The sequence below is a fragment of the Hipposideros armiger genome, unplaced genomic scaffold, assembly GCF_001890085.2.
Source record: "Hipposideros armiger isolate ML-2016 unplaced genomic scaffold, ASM189008v1 scaffold_88, whole genome shotgun sequence".
NCBI lineage: Eukaryota > Metazoa > Chordata > Mammalia > Chiroptera > Hipposideridae > Hipposideros > Hipposideros armiger.
Window position 1 is genome coordinate 2,166,387 of NW_017731438.1, and position 16,040 is coordinate 2,182,426.

General features: G+C 44.9%; 1 protein-coding gene across 1 annotated transcript in view; it reads left to right on the forward strand.

The window, feature by feature from the left end:
- ITIH5 (inter-alpha-trypsin inhibitor heavy chain 5) overlaps positions 1 to 16,040 on the forward strand; it is an 83,200-nt gene that overhangs the window by 57,366 nt on the left and 9,794 nt on the right. Inside the window, exons 8-9 of the mRNA XM_019644529.1 lie at positions 9,970 to 10,138; positions 11,876 to 12,240. Coding sequence (XP_019500074.1) covers positions 9,970 to 10,138; positions 11,876 to 12,240 — 534 coding nt within the window. The remainder of the gene's footprint in view (positions 1 to 9,969; positions 10,139 to 11,875; positions 12,241 to 16,040) is intronic.

Here is a 16,040-nt window from a genome sequence, read left to right on the forward strand (position 1 = left end):
AACCCTTGCATGAAGCTGGTTCCTTTGAAGGCTTGCACCCTCAGTTTTCTTAGTGGGCAGAAGAAAACTCCTGCCATCTCTACTCTGGACCCTCGAGCGCTCCAGAATCAATCTCTTACCGCAAATAAGGATGAGTGCAACCACAACTTAAAACAAAAAGGAACCAAAGCTCCTTCCCAGCCTCCAACAATTAAGTTGATCTGGGTTTTGAATCTCTTCCCTCCTGCAACAAAAAGCCCACTCCAGTCTCCAGTGCCTTGAAGCGTATGGAAAGGGGGAAGGACACAGGGCTACCCCCTCTCCCTGACTGGTGGAGGGTGACGTCACTTCCTCTAAATATTTTCTTACACATGTAGTCTACATGTGCTGATACGCTGTTTACTTCTTTCCTAATTGCCCGCTATTTCCCATTTAGCATGACTTTTTCACAGCCTCTCCATATCTTTCTGTTATATTCTTGATGTTTGTCAAGGCACATCCCTTGGGGTTTACAGTGAGTGGCGTTGGGTACTTACACCAGGGGAACAGGAGTCATGAGAACTCATACAAAAGGGAAAGTTGAATGGGTCAAAGGGCAGCCAGTGAGTCAGACACCAAAAAAAAAAAATCTGTAAAATCCAAACATGCAGTTGGGCAATATAAACTTCAGAATTTCAGACCAGGCACTGGGAACCAACAACTCAATCATGTCAGTCAGTTGATGTGTCAGAACGTGGCTGAAGGACACCAATTGCAAAGGAGATCTGTAAACCGAGGTGAACTTCTCTTGGTCAGCATCCTTTTATTTACTTCCTGTGAGAGCAGGAAGCCATCCCTGAAGCTGACCACCTGGAGCCTACAGACAGAAGTGGCAAGGCTAGATTCTTGGCTAGAGTGAGAAGTATGGGACCAACAGTGAGGGCAAATCCTTAGGACTAACCTTCCACATGGAGAGAAGTGAAAAAGGACTCTGTTTTGAGTCTTGTGTTATTTACACGTCAAACATGAAAAATGGATGTGCTTAATACGTCCTAGAGAATCAAAGAAATGTTATTGGCTAAGAGCTTTTTAGAAAGCTGTACAATGACATTATTAGGTAAATGTTTGATACATTTGTCAAAGCGAAGTCAAAACATTAGGCAATGAATCTTAACATTAGCCAGAACGATAACACGAGAGAGTTTGCTTCTCGAGTTAGAATAATGTTATTCAAACACAGAGACTAATGAAATTTAGTTATGTTTACATTGCAAAAGATGTCCTAATATCTAAACCGATTCAGACATTTTTTAAGTTAAGGCTGAATTTAGCCAGAATTTAGTCTTTAACAAGCATTCTTTTTTTAAAACCAGTTCTGAAGTAATATTGGTAGTGAGATCCAAACACCTTTACTCAAAGGTGTTTTTCTCTTGCTTTGAAGGAACAAGCATTTTATATTTTTAAACAGATTGGGTAAACATACGTAAATAGGTAATCATAACCAGAGTTGCACTATAATCTAACACAGTACTGCATGGAAAGAGCATTTGAAATTAGAATTCAAACAGTAAATGAAATTATAATAGCTTTAAAATAATATATTTTAAAATACAAGAGCCCTATGATTTTGCTTAATTTAGGAAATACACTGTTCATACTAGTGTGAACATTAAAATGCAGAGACCAAAGAAAGAGTGTTTTCTTATATGTAAGTTCTAGGTTAAATTTCAAGTTAATATTTAGCTGTTAACTCAACTGTTTGAAAATATTGGAAGATATGACGACTTCTATTCTAAATTTTCCATTTATATAAATAAAGCTTAGTTTCTGCTCTCCTTCAAAAAGAACATATTGACTAGTAGAAAAACAGTTTGTTTCTTCCAACCAGGTTCCTGAAATTTGACTGAGATAACTTTTTTGGGTACCTTAAGTTTCTTATAGTTTAAATTTTTTATTGTTACTATAAATTCTTTAATGTGGTTCATTTCAGGAGATATTTATAGCAGAGTGATGACAAGAGGGAAGCAGGCATTGTGTTGTCATTAATTCTCTTTATGAGTTTACACAACACCTCTTGAAGTGTACTTATTTTGTATAGTCAGTGGTGTTACATTATATTTTAATGTTTTGATTTCTTCTTTGAAGCTAATCTGTTGCTAGATTTTTTTTTAAAGTATAAGAGTGATACAGACACAGATATATTATGGAGAAATGGTCTTTCTCACTCAATTTATCACCTTGCTCATAAGGTTGGGATTTTTAACAAATCTGGTTAATTGAGGGGTCTGTCATAATAAGATTTCCCTTCAAATCATTGAGAGACTTGTCACGTGTAAATATAAGGCTCTGCTGCTTTTTACAGAGTAAGTCTCTGTGATCTTGAAATGCTCCCTCTGAAGCCTAATTGACACCCATGGACTGGCAGCATGTGCTGGCGAGTTGCAGTCACTCTGGTCTTAGCCACGCAGGGTGACTTGGGACAGTGCCATGTCTGGATGCCGTGGAGTGTACGGAGAGGTGCTGGGATGACAGACGTATCCATTCTCCTCATTGGGGATTTAGACAGGTAGCGAAGGTTGCAGTGAGGGTGTGATGTTTAAACTTTGATGGAGTCACAGGCTATTTTTTGTTTTTGTCTGGCCCTTCAAATCGAATGGCTACAGGGCACACTACCACCCAGGAACAGGACATCTTTGGCACTGAGGGCTCCCCCTGCTGGCATCAGGAAGGACTACAGGCTAACAGGAGGATAATATAGAGCTGCCTTCGTCTTCTCTCAACCAATGTGGGTTATCTCTAACCATCTAGGAAAGGGAGAATGCTGACCCGTAGCCAAAGTTTGTACTGGGCATATTCCTTTGCCTAGTATCATCTCTCAGAAACTTAGGACTGTTTTCATGGTATGTATCTACGATCATGATTGTCTTTCTTGGCTCAAATCAGACTTTTAGAAGGTCTTAGAGCTCATTGTTGGATTATTTTAAGCTGTTCACCATAGACAGTTTTTCTCTTGGGTTCATTTAAAAGGACTGTGTGGACCAGTGAGAGAGAAAATGTCAACTCTGTGGAACACATTTTGGAATGAGGCAAGTGACAGGACCGCTTAGGGGAACAGCACTACCATTCTGCTGAAAACACAGAATGGCTAATACCTAACACCCGTGAACTTGGGTTTCTTCTGTGATGTCATGGGCTCCCCTTGTATCATGCCCAACAACCTGGGGTTTGTGACACAAAAGCCTTTTGTGTCAGAGTTAGTTCCTTTCAAGTGTGGTTTGACGCAGATGCAGAAATATTTGAGGAAAGCTGCACCACATGGGCACTGGACGGAAGTGGTAGCAAGAAACGGGCAGGCCGCTGGGTTTTGCGTGGGCTCCATTCATGTTTCCCTCCGGGGGTCTTGTTACATAATGCTCCGCTGCTTGGGAAACGTTTCGTAGTCAGTCCCGACATGGTAGTTAGCATGGTGGATCGCTTACCCCCTGGGGGCTGTGCCAAGAGCCTGCAGCTGCTTGGGCTCAGTTTTGCAGGGAAGGGGGAGAGGAAGGTTCCAGCCCCTGGAATGCAGGGGCTCAAAGTGCCCCTGGACACTCCCTTCCCTGGTAGTTATGCTACGAGGGGCAGCGTGAGTGAAGAATGGAAGGGGGGCTTTATCTCTGGGGCCCAGCTCTGCTCCTTCCCACAGACACCACTGGGGAGACTAGAGAACTTGCCTTCCTGAGATCCACTAGCCAGGAGGACCATGGCCAACCCTCCTGCGTGAATGGAGGACCTGAAACAGAGTTTATTTTTATTTATTTATACTCTGCCTTGTTCCTGAAAGACTTTAAATGGACAGAGATTAAACAATGTACTTAATCATTAACCTAAGGCAGAGCTGGAATGAACTTCTAAGATCTTGCTGTCAAAGGAAATACCGTTTCCTCCTTCTAACCCAAGGAAAGTACAAAGGAGAGGAACTCACCACCGTGAAATCATTTCAAACAGAGAGTAACCCCTAGTCGTTGTGATTGTAAACAGCCAGGATTAAAAGGAATCTTGTCTCATGCCAGCATTCAGGCCGAGGTTCTTCTTCGCTACCTAAATAGCACAAGAAATAGGCCCCTTTCAGTTATTAGTTGCATCTGTGTACCTTCTTATCATCCTTCAGTCCAAATATAACCTGAATGTTGTGAAGGTCTCTTCTGATTATGTGTATGGACCAGTGCTTGCAGACTGCCCCCTCGGATGGGCAGGGAGTGCAGGCATGCTGGCTGCCTGTGGCTTGGTGCTTTCAGGAGCTGGCACATACCCACTGGGCCTCTTGCTAGCTGATCTCTTTAAAAATTCTGTTTTCCTCCTCAGCCAGGTCCTTACGTGCCAATTAGCCTTCTTTACCTAGGTATAGGGTTTGCCTCTTCCCAATCGCTCTCTCTCCCTAAGATTTACTAACCCCTCCCAAATAGGCTTGCCTCCCTAGCAGTGAGATGCAGTAATCTAAACCCATTTCCCCACATCAGCCCTGTTCTTGTCCTCACAGAAAGACGAATGCAGATGGTAACTTGCTGGAAGCTACTCTTATGGTCTCAAAGAGCAAATGTAACTTGACAATGTCAGACATTTAGCCCTTCTTGCTAATCAGACTCATACCCCCAATTATATTAATCTCCATTGAACTCTACGCAATATGTGTAATCATAAATTTCCTATGCCTATTTTGAAAGATCTCCAAGGAAGACAATTCCACAGACCCCCTGTGGTCACCTATTAGCAAGGTCATTTCAGGGCACCATTTACTCCACGTGGTGCGTTTCGGGGTTACTTGTCTTCAGCAGGCTGGCTTCTTCACAAAGGGCAAGGCCACTAGGGGGAGCTGTAGGGATAAGGGGAGAAGTTCAAGGGACATGGCGTGCTGGGGTATCCAGTATCTGTTCCTTCAGGTCAGGTTAGGTGGAGATGGCATTGGGGACTCGGTGGTGATGATCCCAGTGCATCGCCTGCACTGGCAGAGTCTACAGCCACCATCATACACTCCAGGGTTTCGGAGGGACCATAAGGGGACGTAGTCCAACCCCTCATGGGATGCCCCTTGGCCTTCGGGGTAGTTCAAGCTTCACACCACCCGTATTGCACATTCTCTGCCTTTCTAGTCCTCCTCTAATCTTTCTGGAACGTGCTTACCCTGTTCTCTGGACTGTATTCTTGGAAAAAGTTTGACTTGGTTTCTGTTCATCTTCAGCATATAAACACGTTGTGTAGAAATATCAGCATAAGCTCAGTTACATTTATTCTTTTTTCTGGGCATTAACCTTCTGCCTGCCTTGTAAGCCTTCCACAGAACGTGGAGTTCCTGGGGCCCTCAGCCCATCTAAGGAGAGGGGAGGAGCCCGGGAGGGGTTAATGGGTGGTGGTGGCTTCAAGCCTCAGTGGCAGCTTCTCTCCAGGCCCCTTGGGACGAAGGCTGGGAGGCCACCCAAAAGGTCCTAATGCAACTGGAAATGGAGTGACTGTGAGCCCGCTGGCTTGCCTTTTTCCCTTGGTTCATGTGAGGTTAAGTTGCAGCTGTGGCCTTACAAGGTCGTAAGAAACCTGGAGTTGCCGAGCTCAGGGGAGGAGGCTTGAACAACTATTCCTACAGCAGAGTATCTATCACAATGGGGGAAACAGCAGCAAAGGAGGCCTTTGGCACACTATTTAAGGATCCTTAAGGATGCCAGCAGCTAAACAAACAACACTTCTGACGAGCTTCCCCTTGTCCAAGTCTGCACCCTTGGTGCCTAGCCAGCTCTGAGCTCCAACGGGGAGCACTGGGGCGATTTCCAAGTGTCTGCCTTAGAACTGGGTCCCAGTGGTGTCTCAGGGACAGCCACTGCTTGCTGTGATCCCGCTGCCTCACAGCTTTGGACCTTCAGGCTTTCCAGACTTGGGCAGGGAGTGACACCGAGCCCGTCTGATGCTCACGCTGGGGTTGTGTTGACTCTTAAGTGGATGGACGGGCGAGGAGACATGTTGTTGCCGGAACGCTGGCTAAGCGATCAGCATCAACTCTGAGGGCCCTCCACCCACGTCTGTTTATTGTAATATCAGATTTGTTTATTTTTACTTGAACACTATTGGTCGGGCAGCTCTATGATTCCTACACATCAGTGTTCTTAGCCTTGTCTGCTGTGGGTTCTCCAGGACAGGGGCTTCTGTCCTTCTCTACCTTCCTTTGTGTTCACTCAGTGGAATCCCACCTCTCTCTCATTTACTCATTCAACAGGTAATTACTGAAAGCCTACAATGTGTACAATGCCAAGTTGTGAGGGTGGAAAGGGCAAGGGGACAGCTGTCTTGAGGAGCCCTAGCCAGTGTGACAGACAGGCCACTTATTCACCATGAACTTACTCAGGAAGCATGCATCAGGCACCTATCCTGTGGCCAGACACTGCTGGGGATTAAATAGAGAGTGAGCAAATGGAAAAAGAGCCTGCGCTCAGAAGCGTAGAATTGAGTTGGACAGACAAGCAAATGCACAAATATGTGATTACATTCTCTCCATAAATGTTGTGGAGGAAAAGATAGAACGGTGGAGGGTGGGGAGGCAAAAAGCGCTGTCCTAGAAAACGATGTGTGAGCCCAGAACTAAAGTGACTGTTTCTAGATGGGGGTGGGGGAGGCGTGGCTTTTGTGACTTTTATATGTTTTTCTTCTGATCTTCTTTTAAAGGAATATTTTTTTTGTATTAAGAAAAAATATATAAGAAAAAAAATGTCTATTGCTAATCTAGGGCAGAGATGGCCTGAGCCCAGATTATGACCGCAGGGATGTTTAGGAAGACGGGGGTTTGCAGAAGGAGGTGGGATGGCCAGGACTGGGCAGGAAGAAGGTGCAGCATGATGTCTGGTTCTGACCTGGGCCACTGGGTGGCTGGAGGTGCCATTCTCTAGGACAGAGAGCAGCAGAGGAGGAAAGGTTTGGGTCGAAAGGCAAAGCTTCAAATCTTCGATATGTTGAGTCTGAGATGCCTGTGGGCCATGCAGGGAGAACCGGTCTGGAGCTCACGAGAGCGGTGAGCTCAGAAGGCAGGTGTGGAAGCCAGCCATCCAGTAACTGGGAATGGATGAACTCGCCGAGGGGAGGTGTGTCGTGTGAAGGGGGCTGAGTGCGTAAACGTCACAGTGTGGGCTGAGAAGTTGGCACCAGCAACAGCGCGGGAGGACAGGTCAGGGAGGCGGGCATCCAGGCTGGTGCCGGGGAAACCAGAGGCAAGCAGAGTTGCAAGAAGGAAGGAACCACCATGTTGGTAGAAAGCCTACAGATACTTAAAAATGGCTTCTAGGTGCTGCTGACAGGTTTTGGGTATGGATTCTGCTTATTATCACAAGGTCCTTAGACACGTTTCCTGCAAGTCAGGGTTGGGAGAGGACAGGAAATTCGGCTGCTAGCGTGTCTGTCCTCTGAAAAACCAGGTTGTGTTTGGACGGAAGGAGGAAAGGCCCAGCACCAGAAAGGAAGAACAGAGACGAGAGGGAGACTGTTAGATCCTGGATGAAAATAAGCTTCCCGTCGCCATTCTTTTCTCATGGAAGAACTGGGAGTGGGGGTGAGGGGTGGGGGCGGGACAACCCTCTGTAGGATGAGAGGATGGATTTAATGAACTGCGTTCATTGTTCTCATCCCCGGGTGGATGCTTTCTGCAAGCATGTTATAGGAAATGAATCCATTAATTGCTGCCAGAAATGAAGTGAAAGAAACAAAGAAATAAACAGAGCCCATTAACATGCACAGACCTGGAAGGGGTCCCAAAATCAGTTGCACATTATAAGGCTTATAACTCAGAGGCGGCGCAGTGCCAGCAATCTTGGGGCTGAGATTCCAGTGCTGCTCATATAAATGTTGGCCCTGGAGCCCGACTTCCTAGGTTTCCATCCAGGCTCCCATGGGGCATGATGCTTAAGCCCTTCATCCCTCAGTCGCCTTGCCTGTAAAATGGGAATTTTAATTGTCATACTTTATGTCGTCAGTGGGTTATGAGTATGACATGGTTCCACGGCCTGAGCCTGTGAGAAGCACTGGCACTTGGCATCATACCTGGGGAGTAGAGGGCTCCCAGGGAATGCTAGCTGCCCGTGCTGTCATCATCATTGAACTCCACTGGTTTCTCAACCTGGGGATGAGGAGATGGGGGAAACTGAGGCACAACTGTCATTCATTCAGTAAGGATCCACCAGGAGAATATAAGGCGAACATTTGTCTGCTCAGGCTAGAAACTCTTAGCTTACTAAAAGAATGCAATGTACAGATTTAAAAGCAGATACGTCCAGATTTGTTTTCTAATGGATTTCGAGGTTCCTGTGGCATTCACGGGTTGGACACTGGGATGTTAGAGTGAATACAGCTAAATACAGGGTTGAAGAGTAAGACTAAAGCGAGGAAGAGGGACCATTCCAAAGGGAAAAGATAAAGAAATCGTGGCTACTTCGCATAGATGGAGGCAGAAGGTGCAGTGTGAGGGGACAATACCATCTGAAGCTGGTTATAAAGCAAAGGCAGATAGTTGTAGAATCTGGGAAAAGACCTACAGAATATTTTCAGGGTAACCATAGAGCTTCGTACCACACCTCATTCTGCAGTCACTAAGCCAGACTTGACTGATTCTCCGTAACTCTGCTCCCTCCCACCCACTGGCAAGTAAGAGCACACACGTGTGTAATGTACTATGTGGCTGGCTCTGTTCTGAACACTTTCTCTGTGGTCGCTGATTTCATCCTCATGACAACCTGATGCAGTAGCACTACGATTGCCCTACTTTTGCAGATGGGGTAACTTAGGTACAGTGACAAGGGAAAGATGGTCAGTGATGGCACTTACTACTCAGGGCCCCAGGGCCACACAAAGAGTAAGGGACAGATGGAGGCTCACACCCAGCTCTGAAGTCTGTGCTCTTAGCCACTGTCAAAGCCACCGGCCACCAGGTATTATTGTTATGGCAATTATGTAATGAGCATCTCTTTAAATGTCTAACAACAATGCCATTTAGAGAAGACAATACATAGTCAATTGCTTTAGCAACCCTCGTCCAGGCTCCTAGACTCTTCCTGTTCTCAGTTTCATATGGTCTTTCTTTTCTTTCCACAAGTCATGTCTTTTATCCACACCTCTTGTCCACTCGGTATCGCCACACTCACCCGGGTCACCTCTCGGCTTTGCTGGAACCATCACACCTTCCTTGCTTCTTTTCAGAAGACCCTCCCTAGTCTTTCAAGTTATCCGATTTCTTTAAGCCTCATACTCAAACTCCTCCTCTGTGAAGCCTTCTTTCGTCACTCCAGCCCATAGTTTTCTGTCTTTTTAAATTCCTGTGGTATTTACTATTTGCACTTATAATCTTCTAATTCATGAAATGTCCATTCATTCATTCATCCATTCACTAAACTTCTCTCCAGCACCTCCTGTATGTTGGGAGTTCTCCTACACATGGGGTGATATGAAAATGAGGGGAGGCAGCCTACAAAGAGTCGCTGTATAGTAAGGGACAGAGATGTACAGCAAGTAATGGTTACTGGGTAGTAAGCACTTTATAATACGAGTGTATTGAGGACTGTTCTAGTCTAAAGGGCGGAGGGATCAGCTGTCTTTGGAAGGTTAGAAAATGTTTCAAACAGAGAATACAGTACATCAGCTAGGCTTTGAAGAATGACTGGGGGCTTATTGGGTGAAAACAACGGGGCATAGGCAGTGGGGGAAAAACACTCCAGATCAAGAAGACAGCAATTGTGAGAACATGGGGGGCCTGATACACCACGTTGTACAACAGCATGCAACGTTTCACGTATTAAACACCCACTTGTGTCTTGTATAAAATTATCACATATTTATGTCAATTTTTTGGTGATGTGACAAAGTTCCTTGACATTTAGCCATGTGCTTGTTGCATAGTAGGCACTTCATTTTAACCCTGAGCCTGTTCCTGATGTGCAGTTTCCCAGCCAGGGGACACGTGGACCAATGCGATCATACATGACTGGTTTTGGTTTTGTGTTTGCCTAGACCAAGGATGCCCTCTTCACAATTCTCCATGACCTCCGACCCCAGGATCACTTCAGTATCATTGGATTTTCCAACCGAATCAAAGTGTGGCAGGACCACTTGGTGTCAGTTACTCCAGACAATATCAGAGATGCCAAAGTCTATATTCACCACATGTCGCCCACCGGAGGTAAATATGAGTCCTCCTTTTCACATTAGCTTTGACGTGATAATAAGCAAGTAGCTAATTTTCTCCCAAGAGGCAAGGATTTGAATGCCAAAGCTATCACAGGAAAGGCGATAACAGCTGAGAACTTTCCCAGAAGCTTATGTTTCTCTGAACACCAAATCTGTAAATTCTCCTCTTCCAGGCCCCGAACGAAGATGGTCAAGTAAGTTATGAGGGGAAATACCTGATAGGGTTTGGAGCCTTTCCTGGTTTATCTCACGGGTCCGGAACAATGAAGCTGTTTTTGTAAAATGTTTTGGGTGGGGAATTACAGCCAAATAGACGAGTCAGTGTTTTGTGTACTTGAATCTTAGCACCTTAGGAAGCGGCAGGTGGAACTACCCAGCTGAACCCTTAGTCCCCTTGCAGGGTTGTCACAGGGAGCAGAGCAGGAATCTCAGGGGGCCTGGGATACTCCCCAGATGGAAAGTGTGATGAGCTCTGAGTCTTTGCACACTTGGCTTTGGTATGGTGTCCAGGACTGAAAGGTCATAAAGAACTCTAGAAAGACTAGAGTATCAGAACAGTGTGCTAATGGTACCAACTGTGTCAGATGTAAGGTCCTCCAGCTCAGGACCTAGGTCTTACTCTTGCTGTTCTCTCGGTCCCTAGTAACAGTGGACACATGACAGGCTCAGCAGACCTGAACTTGACCCCTCCTCCCTTTCTAAAGGCCCTTTACAGAGACGCCATCTTTCAGAGTTGTTGTCTTGGTTAATTTTGCTTTGCTCCGCTGGAAACACAAAACCCTCAGTTTAATCTTCCTCCCTTGGAGATTTTTCATCTTTCACGTATTTGTTATTTCTTATCCAAGACAAAGCTCTGATTTCCCAAATGAATTTCATTTGGAACTTGATCTTGCTTGGACCAAACTTTGATTGACAATGGGATTTCCTACCAGTCTCCAGAGCAGTGTGATCTGGGAGCTGCTTTGCCAGTTGATGGGAGCAAGAAGAGATTACATTTAATATTACAGTGATGATCTATGGCCGGAAGTCAACAGGCAGTAAAGCCCCTGAGGGAAGAAACCCTTTTTTGTATGTCCCCTAGTTCCCGGTGTAGCCCCTGACGTGTAGTGTATGCCCAACGAATACTTGTTAAATTGAATTTATTTTCATGGTACTTCATATAATTAGAAAGTTATGTGGTGGGGGGTTGGGGTGGGGGTGGTGATAATGGTTGAAAACAGTTGACGTGCATTATGTATGTTTTTCTAGAATCTAAACCTTAGAAACCTTATTGGTTTTATTTTTTTCTCAGCACTTCATTGTCCCAAACTCTGCAGGTGAGCAGAAAATTAATGCACTGCTCTCACAGAAGTGTAACATCAGGATTGGGAGCATAGATTCTGAAGCCAGATTGCCTGGATTTGAATCCAGCTCCACTATCCATGAGTCATTTAATTTCGCTAGGCCTCAGTTTCGTCATCTGTAAAGTGGGTGTGATAATGGAGTTGTGATTAGGATGAAATGAGTTAAAACATTTAAAGTACTCAGCAAACACTTGCCAGATTTCTAGACAGGCTGTGTGACCTGGAATCACCCTGTATATGCAGGTGACTTCTCTGCACCCCCACCCCACCACATGTCACTCTTGCTCATGCTTGAATGGTTTTCAGTGATCTGCAGCCATGAATGCAGTCCCAGGTTAAGGAGGCACGTGCACAGGCGTGAGCTGTCCTGTTTTGGTGGCCCACAGGTACAGACATCAACGGGGCCCTGCAGAGGGCCATCAGGCTTCTCAACAACTATGTGGCCCACAATGACATTGAGGACCGCAGCGTGTCCCTCATCATCTTCCTGACGGACGGGAAACCCACTGTTGGGGAGACCCATACCCTCACGATCCTCAACAACACCAAGGAGGCCGCCCGAGGCCAAGTCTGCATCTTCACCATCGGCATCGGGAATGACGTGGACTTCAAGCTGCTGGAGAAACTGTCGCTGGAGAACTGTGGCCTCACCCGGCGCGTTCATGAGGAGGATGACGCGGGCTCACAGCTCATCGGGTCTGTTGTGTGCCTTCTCGGGACAAGGGGAGGCTGTCAGGGGGTGGAGGGTTGGGTTTCATGAGAGACTCGGAAACGAGTCTGCATCTGAGTGACGATAACTCATGACAGTGGGTGACATCAGAATAGGTTTGGAAACCAGGCAAGTCTGGCTGCAGGTTCTGGCCCTGCTTTGTGACTTTAGGCAAGATTTTAAGTTTCCTCATCACTAAAGTAAGGATTACGGCCAGTTGACAGAATTTGATGAGAAAACCTGTGTAAAGCATCGGCAGAATGACTATCACGTGTTAGGTGTTCAGTTAGCTTTTCTGGTTATAATTGTCTTCTTGACCTTTCAAAGCACTTTCTGGTGTATTTTACTCTAATTCCACCCTGTGAGATAGCTAAGAAAAGCAGTGTTATCTCCATGTTGAATACTAGTTAAAATGATTATATTTGGAAGCAAAATGACCAGTTAACACTGGTCACTGATTATATATATTTTGGGGGGGGGGCAGAGAAGAAACTAGAACTTAGGTCTTCTAACACAGCTCAGTGCCTTACCTCAGATATTATGTTGCCAAGCATGGGGTATGACTTTGCTGTTGATTCAATGACGTGCTGACTCCCAGTTCAGCATTATTGCTTTAACCCACTTTTGTGGCATTTTCGAGGTGTGAACAAACAATACGGTGAATTTATTTATTTTTTTAAAGATTTTATTGGGGAATCGGGGAAGGGGAACAGACAAGTTGCTGTCCTTCTGTTCTTCAGTCTAGTTGTGGAGGACGTTGCTTCACTGGCCCATGTTGGTATTATCATTGCACTGTTCCCTGCTGAGGCAGATCAGTCGCAGGTTATTGGACGGTGGCTCATGGAGGCTCATGGCAGCTCACCCTGGCTGCCAGCCACTCATGGTAGCTCACGGCAGCCCACTGCAGCCCCACTGCAACCTACGCCATCGCTGGTGACTCACTGCAGCCCAGCTCTAGGTCGAGCTGTTGTTCACCATCTTAGCTGGAGAGGACGCAGCATCACTGGCCCTCATGTGGGATCTAAACCGGGGCCCTGCTGCTCAGAGCTGGCGCTCCCAAGACAACTCTTAACCAATGCACCACTTGACTGTCCCAATACGGTGAATTTTTAAATTTAAAAAAATGTGTTACAGTAAAAGACACATTGCCATTAATACTCCTCAAAATACTCTGCCTCACTTCAAACACACTTATCCCATCATTCTTGCCACTTTCTGAAGCAGTTCTGGAAGTCCTCTTTCATGAGTGTCATTAGTTATGCTGTTGTGACTGCCTCTATATCTTGAATTGATTCAAAACATTTTCCTTTCATGGTCATTTTGACTTTGGGGAAGAACCAGAAGTCGCACGGTGTCAGATCCAGTGAATAAGGTTAATGAGGACACACTGTGTTTTTATTTGACAGAAATTGCCATACCAGAAGCAATGTGTGACACAGAGCCTTTCTGTTGTGATCAAACAATACGGTGAATGCTGTTGCCGAGTGCCATCCAATGGAAAGGCAGGGATCTTTAATATGTGAAGCAGTGCATGGAACCTTAGTAACAGTGTGTGACAAGTTCCAGCTTGTTTGGTGCAGTCATTCGGGTGTGAGCTACAGTTGAGAGAAGGTGTTTTAAAGTGTGCCGTAAGTCATACTCCATCATGGCAATGCTCCGTGTCACACGTCACTTCTGATATACGGCAATTTCTGTCAAACAAAAACATTATATGGTATGTCCTCATCTACCTTATTCACTGGATCTAGCACGTGCAACTCCTGGCTCTTCCCCAAAGTCAAAATGATTCAGGACATCGAGGCAGCCATGACAGTGCAACTAAAGACACTCAGAAAAGAGGACTTTCAGAACTTCTTCAGAAAGTGGCAAGAACAATGGGATAAGTGTGTTTGAAACAAGGGGGAGTATTTTGAGGAGTATTAATGGCAATGTGTCTTTTAATGTAATAAATATTTTTATTTAAACATTCACCATATTTTTTTATCATACAATAAATACTTAACAGAAAAGTAAGCTTTAGATAGATTCATACGTGTTTAATAGCCATAATCAAAGATCATTCATTAATGATAAATCTAACTGGAGGTCACTAAGGTAGGCAATAAAAATAGGTCCTTGGGATGGAGCTACCCACCATTTTCCCCTCAGCATTTTGTCAAAGATTTAAATCAAAACACAGATTAGCTCCCCACATTTCCAAAATCATTCAAAACTACATTCAAGAAGGGAGAATCTAATGCATTGTCTAACAGAATTGAGATGGCATGACATGTTCATGAGCAAAAGCAATTACACTGAAACAAATCAACTGTACTGTCATACTACTAAAAATACTGCCAAATCCCAACATTTATTGAGAACTTACAATATGACAGGCATTTCTACACGCATTCTCTCACATGATCCTCAAAGAAACCCTAAACGTGGGTAAATAAGGGTAAAGCCTAAGTGGCCATGCAGGTAACTTTCTCCTGTAATAGTTGGACAGGATCAGCTCTGTTCCATGAGAGTCAGGTTCCTTCCATTTGACTGCTCTGCATCCCTTAGGTGTTGTCCTTAACTGCAAGGTTGAAATGAGGTCACTATCGCTTCCGTATTCCAGCCCTAAAAGGAGGAAAGGAAAAGAAAGCCAGGACAAGCCATTTTCTTTTTTTTTTAAATTTTTTTATTGTTAGTTTCAGGTGTACAGAACAATGCAATAGTTATCCTTTTCACCCTCACAAAGTAACAACCCCCCTCCACCCATCTACTGCCCTCCCACCCCCAATATCATGCTTGTCTATTACAATTCCATTGACTCCATTCCTACTGTCTACTCCATGACCCGTGACTAAAAGCCATTTTCTTTTAAGCAAGCACTACAGAAGGTACACATATCACTTCTGCTCATATTCCATTGGGGAGAACATGGCCTAAGAAATATGGTTTGTAGCTGGATGGCCATGCACCCAGTTAAAACTCAGTTATCATGAAAGAAGAGGAGAATGGGTCTGGGGAGACAGCTAGTAGTCTACCAAAGTAGTTACTATTAATGTGCAAATTTTACAGAGGAAGAAACTGAAGTTCAAAGAGGTTAAGTCATGTGTGAAGTTCCAAAGAGGTGAAGTCAAGACACACAGCAAGGAAGTAGCCGAGATGGAAGTCTAACTGCACACCCTGTGGTCTCTAGATCTTTGGAAAAGGGATTTTATTTGTCTCTTTACTCAAAAAGTAGCAAGCGTGTAACATAGTTGGAAGAAAAGCTAATGTAAGCAAATGCTGCATTACACAAAAGCACAGTGTCAAAGTGAAGGTCAGATTTCTCATGTATAATATGCTAGTTAAAACACGTGCTTTAACATTGAACATCTGTAACATGTACTTGGCTCTAAGAAAAATGTGTTAAGAGGCCCTTTGAGAAACAGGTGTGTACAAAGGAATATTACCAAGAGTGGTTAGGGAATCTTGAACTTGTATCACCCGAAGAATAGTTGATGAAATCAGGGATCCATTAGGCTGCATGAAAAGATGAGTTCTAGGAGCCCAGAGCAGTGTTTGTCAAGCATCTAAGTACCAAAGGTGAGTTAGGCTAACGCATGCTGTGTGGCTCTGGAAGCAGCACTGAGACCAGTGAGTGGAAACTGCAGGGAGAAAAAGGAGATGCCTCCCCCTTCCTGATAAGAGCTGTTAAAAAGAGGCAAGGAAGCCTTGTGAGACAGTGAGTTCTCTGTCACCAGTGGTGTTCAAGCTGCAGCTGCACGGCCTCCTATCAGAAGTGTTCTGCTGGCTAGAATGTTGGACTTGATGGCTTCTAAGGTCAGATCCACCCCTCCAACAGCCCACAGTTTCCTTGAGAGTTTGTC